Source organism: Otolemur garnettii, unplaced genomic scaffold (genome assembly GCF_000181295.1).
Source record: "Otolemur garnettii isolate 467f Iridium unplaced genomic scaffold, OtoGar3 scaffold00293, whole genome shotgun sequence".
NCBI lineage: Eukaryota > Metazoa > Chordata > Mammalia > Primates > Galagidae > Otolemur > Otolemur garnettii.
This window is the reverse complement of record NW_003852688.1, coordinates 674,945-681,617: the sequence shown is the minus strand read 5'-3', so window position 1 is coordinate 681,617 and position 6,673 is coordinate 674,945. Positions and strand designations below refer to the sequence as shown.

Sequence of the window (6,673 nt, the reverse complement as noted above, 5' to 3'; positions counted from 1 at the left end):
GTGCAAACACTATAATGCACAGCCCCGGGGAGCAGGATTTGGTCCTTGGTGTGCTGTCTTGGGTTCATCTGGGCTCCTTACAAACAAGGCTCCTCAGTCTGCCCATGGCTCCATGGCTTCTGCGAGACCAGGGATTGTGGAGTCATAAAAATCCTTGCCATGGTTCTAAATGGGAACCAGGAAACTCCAAGGTCCTTGTGCCCTGGGGGAGAGGGCAGTCTCTAGAAGATGGCAAGAAAAGACAGTGCAAGTTCTGGGGCTCTGAGTCTGCAATTTTCTTTTCCAGGACACTATGCCTCAGAAATCCAGGGTCATTCTTCCCAGGAAAGGGATAATGGCTCAGGTAGGCAGTGGCAACCCATCTGCAACTTGGGAAGCAGGTGGTCTAAGCCTTAAGAGTCATGCTATGTGAGATTACTAAAGGCGGAGAGACCCAAGCACAACTGAATGAACGGCCTGTGTGAGATACATAGACTGTTCATGTGACCCGTGCACATCTTAATTCCCCTTTATGCTGGAAAATGGGTGCTCTATACTTCCAAGGCCCTTTGGGTCTAAAACTTCTTGAAATCTTGGTGTTTTATAGGTTAATCTATAGTATCCTCTCTTAGGATGCTGTTAATATATCCTGCCACATGATGCTGTTTTGGGGCCTGAGTCACAGGTGTCAATCAAAACCTACCTTCTAGAAGGCTCCTTTTACACCTGAATGCCCAAGGTCCACAGAAGACCCAGGGAGAGGTCATAGTTGCACAGCTGATTAATGGAAGAGTAGGGACTAGAGCTCATAGCTCTGGCATTCAGTCCCTGAGTCCTGAGGGGTCAAGGAGGGCCACCTACAAAGAACCTGTTACATGTTTTGCTTCTGAGCACTGGAGGCAGCAGGGTAGTGAGAGTTAACTTGCCACTGGGGAGGGAGCAGGCACTGAAACACCACTGCTCGGCAACTATGAAGCCAAGCTGATTGAAGAATACGTCAGGATGCAAAGAAGGAAAGGAACTGGGGACGGAGGAGAAAATAGTGGAAGAGAGCTGAGGGAATGAGAACACACAACCAAAGGAGGATAATTCCCTTTGTCTTAAGGGGCTTCCCACAAAAATCTTGTTTCCGTTAAACCAAGAGGGCAACATCGCCACCTGGTGGTCATCATGGGCAAATACTTTGGAAAGGAACGTTAATGCTGGTTAATCCGGGGATCAGCTTTAGCCTGTAACCCCCACGTCCAGTTGAGGCTGGCACTTCCCAGAAAGTGGCACTACCTGTGAATTCCAAGCCAGGGGGTATCCCTCACTAGCAAGAACTGTTTAGGTTTAGGGATAGATAAGAGCTTCTGGAATACAGGACTTCACAGAAGAGAGCTTTCCAAGGCTCTAGTGCAGAAGCCACAGCTGAGTTCCAGGACTTCTGCACCGGGCTTTTTATTACTTTCTGCCTGAGGGTGACACTCCTTTCCCAAACTAATCTGGTCATCTGCTGCATAAAAGCTGCTCAAAGGAGCCAGAAGAACAGGGAGGGGGTTTCAGTAAACAAGCTAAGCATAATCATGGGGTCTATTATCTTAGTGATCAAGGTCCAGCCATTTGCCAAGGTATATACACATTTTATTTAAAAAAGTTTACAGTTTCATTATACACAACTATTAAGAGGTTATAGTCAGAGGAGGCATTTGTCCTGTTGACAGACGTGCCCACTAGATCATCACAATGCAAGGAAAAGTGTGGGAAGGAGGAGATAGGGTGAGGAAAAAATAAGCGATAAAAAGCTTAGATTTCAATTAAGGGCTGGTAAGTCCCTTTTTATCTCTTCAAGTATCACACAATATGTACCAAATACAATCAGTAAATAATGGCCATTTCTTCCCAAGCCTGCAGCCAAGTATTTGCTAGATTAAGAGCCCTGGCCCTTCCTCAGGTGACTGGAGAACCTGCACACCTGAGGGCTATTAACTCCTCTCCACAAAGGGCATCCACTCCCTCCAGTCCCTAATGGAAAATTGCCAAGGTGTTCAGTGGCCACAGAAAATATGAACATGGATTCAGAAGTCCATAGAAATGCAGTTCTTTGTGCCCAATCAGAAACTGATTTCATTCAGTAAGGCTGTGAACCCAGTTAGGAAATTGATGAAACAAAATTCTTGCTAACTTTTGTAAATGGCTTTCACTTTTCTGAGTCACTAAATCATAGAAGGGCCACATGCCATTTAAAAATCAAACACTAGTTTCCAGAAACTTGGCCCATAGAAGCTAGCAGAGGACCTGTCTGTCATGATTCTCAGCCACCCCAATTGGAGGACTACTATAAAGCAAGGTCAGGCCAAGGCTATCCAGGACTTCAGCTCCTCCCTCAGGAGCTTAGATCAGCCAGTTGGCAATCAGAACAGCTTTGGAGAAGACAAAAAATATTAGGTACTAGAGAGATCATATGGCAACTTCTGATAATTATCTGACAAGTATAAAATGCTGGTTGAAACTGCACAGTAACCTCAAGGAGGGCAATGAGACTGAAGACAAGAAAGCCAAAATGCCAGTGTCTAGGTTGGTTACAACTGAACCTTGACCCACAAGGCCCTACTAGTGGGGTTTCTGGAGAGTAGCAGATTCAGTGCTGCTGTGGTGCAGCCATCCTGCTTGTTGGTGTTTGGCAAGAGCTTGAGCTGTCATTGAAACAGGGGCAAAGAATGGCTTGTGCTGGTAAACCACAAGGTATGGTTTAAAAACTAGATACTAAAAAGAAAAGGGAAGGGAATCTGCCAGAGCAGCTCTGACCTATTGCTGCTGACACTGCCACTGCCGCCACCACTACCCACTTCTAAAGCCTTGCCCAGGACTCTGGACGTTTTTCTGAGTTTTAGGAAAGCTGACAAGCTCAGACAACTTGGAAAGGCTTTTGGTGTCAAAACATGCCCTGCTCCAGACTTAATTTTACCATCTATCACTGCCAGGCCTTCTCTCAGACCCTTCTGTACCTATGTTTGGTCTCCTACTCCCACCTCTCCTAGGTGCAGAGAAGGGACAAAAAGCATTAAAGGATTCTGTTCAACCTATCAAAAGTCAATTTCCCAGCAAAGAGGGAAAGCCCCAAAGCCGAATATGCACGGGACCAAGGTTAGTGCCCAGGACAGACTTACACAGAATAAGAAGGTGCAGTGGGATTTGGGTAGCAACTACGGGAGCTTCCACTGCTGAGATGCCTCATCACACCTTTCCTGCACAGACTTGAATGGACATGGACACACACACTCACTCTCTGCAGCCACTCAGGTCTGCTCAACTCCTGCAACCTTCCCTGGCAAGTCTTCATTTGGGAATTCTGCACCCTCCTCTCTCTGGTGCTGGAGCTCTGATCAGAGGTGAGCACATGTCTTGTCATTAGAAAAATGTGGGACTAGGTGAGGGGCAGAGCTGTGGCACTGCTCACAAACTTTTTCTAAACTGGGGTCTGTTTGGGTTTTTGACAAGATCAAAAGGAATTCTTATCCGGACATTATTTTCTTCGAAAGGTAATTAGAACACTATTTTTTATACAATATTGAAAAAATACAATTTTTTATTGTTTGAACTCAAATCACCACCCAGCACTTTAAGCCTACCCTAAATAGCACCTACAATAAAGGTTATAGCACAAGCACACTGCGAAGTCAGCGGGTAAGCAGTTAGACAGTGCCAGCAGAGACCCTCCCTCCCCCAAAGCAATGAGAAGATAGCGTGCTAGGTAAGAGTGAAAGTACACCATTACATGTTAAATAGTTAATACTACCCTTCCAACGAGCCATGGATGCTAGACAGATAACTCAGTACGCTTAACTAACCACAGCCCTACATAACTGCACTTTTTTTTTTTTTAAAAAGAAAACCTTTTGCTTCATGCCCATAACTAACGTAAGTAAATTCTTTGTCTTTTCATTCAGGAAAATAATCATGCTAAAAGCAAGTTGTACTTTATATAGATTTTCAAAGAAAAGATTGATTGTGCTTTTTGAATAAAAAAGATAGGGTATCTTCCAACCTCATTGACTTTGTGGAATATAGCCCTTCTGAACTAAAAACACACATCAAAAAGAAAAATTATCCCAGTGGGATGTTCAAAAATTGTCTTTAGAAGGTTTTAGGACCGGCTAATTCTATTATATATCCTATCGGTTGTGGTGAAAATAGAATACAGAGCTGCTGTCTAAAACTTTTCCCAACTCTCCTCCAAATTCAGCAGGCAACACTCAGGTGTGAAACAAACTGAGGCAACCTGGACATACGGTTGGCTGAGTCAACATCTGATGAGCAGGCCTTTTATCGATTTTCACTGAACGTACACGGTAGAGGGTATTTTCTTCCTTCAGGACCTGTTTTACTACATTATATTTCTGAACCCCTTCTTTCTATTTAGTCACTCTCTGAAAAAAGCTGTGTTTGTTTTTCTCATGTAGAGTCACTCTGGGTACAAGAACCTTTATTTGTTCCAATTATTATTCATTTTAAATTCAGAATATGTGTTGAGTCTAAAATACCCATTCCCCGCTCCCACAAGCAGATGATGACCAGACTGCTGCCAAGAGCAGCAGAAAAAGGGAAACCAGAACTAAAACATGAGTGCAAGGACCCAGGGCTTCATAGCCCCAGACGGGTCCTTCTTCCCAAGTCTCATGGTCCACCAAACGGCTTGTCCGAGGAGAGGCCATCTCTTGGTAGGTGAAGATGTGAAGAAATCTGCAGCCTGTCTAAGCACAATTCATACACACACACCCTCAAAGGGGGGGAAAAACACAAACTCCCCAAAACACAGCCCTCACATTTAAAGCTCTTAGTCCAGGATTCGGATGCGATTCTGCTGTGTTTTGGATAAGAGGAAGCACTATCCTAGTCACTTTCTCCTCCTGTCCTATCCTCACAAAAAAGGTCTGAATTACAAGCTCTACCCCAGGAATAAGAATTGGGTTTAGAAAACACTTCTCAAAGGTTCTCCAAAGCAGAACATTTGTGGCTGCAGGGCCTGATAATGTGCAGGGCAGGAACATAAAAATGTACTTAAAATCCAAGTCAAAAAGATTGCTTTAAGTTTCAATACGCCAATGAGCTCCCTGTTTCATATTGTCACTCCACAGAAACAAGGCCACCTAGGATTCAGGAAGGAGCAGCTCTGATTCCTACATGGCTGGCTCTAAATGCTCCCACAGCAGGCCTCTTCCTCCTGTTTTCTCCCTTCCATTCTGAAAAAGCACTATCCTATCTTCACATCCAAGAGCTGGTTGGTTTGGTTTGTTTCTTTGGAACCATCAGTAAAAGAAGCAACTTTTTCCTGTTATTTTTACTCATGTCTACCTATCAGAGCGGCTATTTCTTTTGACAGTTCAGTAGAGCACGCAGGCTGACTTGGCCAAGTGGACTTATGAATGCATGCATTCGGACCGCATATTGCTACCAAAGTGGAATGTGGGAATATGCTATGCACCTCAGGTTGAGAAATGACCAAGAAATCAAGATCTAAAGGATGATATATAATATATATATATCAATGCTATTATTCATAAAAACCTTGTTTAGTAATAAAAAAAATTGCTTTGTTTAAATATGAATATTATAGTCTGCTTCTCATGGTTAGGAAATAATAGTCTTTCTGAAAAGCAGGTGCTTTTTCTACTACAACTCCATATCCTGTGCCTCATCTTCCGAAAAGTCAGACATAGAACTCTCCGATGAGCTGTCACCAGTGCCCTCTTCCTGCTCTTTCAGCGCCTCCTCTGTTGCGTATTTCTGGATGTATTCTGCACAGGGGAAAGAAGACAGAACATGGGCAGTGAGCGAGCAGGCATGTGATTTAGTGACCCCCCCCAAGCTGGCAAGGCCTGGAAGGTTTGAACTTACCTTAAACACCAGGGGATAAGAAGGATGAAGCTATGATGGCCACCCAACCTAAGGAGAATCCCACAGGGAGATTTTCTTGGAACAGAGCTTATGCATTTTGACCTCTAGGTGAAGGGATTACCAGGAGGAATAAGGACTACATCCTTGTCCTGGACTCTGGGGCCGGGAGATGGGAACCACACACTTTCTTCTTACTTTCACCTCCCAGGAAGAACAAGACTAGTCATGATTCTATAGTAATTTATAAGGAAATCCCCCATCATTTTTAGATTTGCAGTTATATAATTACAGTCAGCCCAGGTCTATTATTTTAGGAATAGATTTTAGTCTAAACAGATCCTGCCTGTCAGGGTTTTGAGGCAACTGGTAAAAACTATTGCTCAATCTGCTCAGGAATGAGCTGCTATATAGATACAACCGGCTTCTAAGTGATTTTGTCATGTATTATTTACCTGAAGATGTATGCTGCTACAGCCTAGGCTGAATCTGCTGGCTTAAACTTATTTCTAAAAACTCTAAATGGACACTGTTAGGCCAGGTGTAGTAGCTCATGCCTATAATCCTAGCACTCTGAGAGGTGAAGGTGGGTGGATCACCTAAGCTCATGAGTTCAAGACCTGCCTTAGCCAGAGCAAGACCTCATCTCTGAAAACAGCTGGGCGTTATGGTGGGTGCCTATAGTCCCAGCTTCTTGGAAGGCTGAGGCAAGAGAATTGCTTGAGCCCAAGAATGTGAGGTTGCTTTGAGCTATGATGCCATGGCACTCTACCGAGGGTGACAAAATTGAGACTCTGTCTTAAATAAATACATAAACAGT

General features: G+C 44.0%; 1 protein-coding gene across 2 annotated transcripts in view; it reads right to left on the bottom strand.

The window, feature by feature from the left end:
- Positions 1-1,585: 1,585 nt before the first annotated feature.
- The window catches only part of UBE2H (ubiquitin conjugating enzyme E2 H), a 124,781-nt gene continuing 119,693 nt past the window's right edge, over positions 1,586-6,673 (bottom strand). For both annotated transcript variants that reach the window (XM_003803317.2, XM_023508936.1), the window contains one exon: positions 1,586-5,756. In XM_003803317.2, coding sequence (XP_003803365.1) covers positions 5,632-5,756 — 125 coding nt within the window. In that variant the 3' untranslated portion in view covers positions 1,586-5,631. The remainder of the gene's footprint in view (positions 5,757-6,673) is intronic.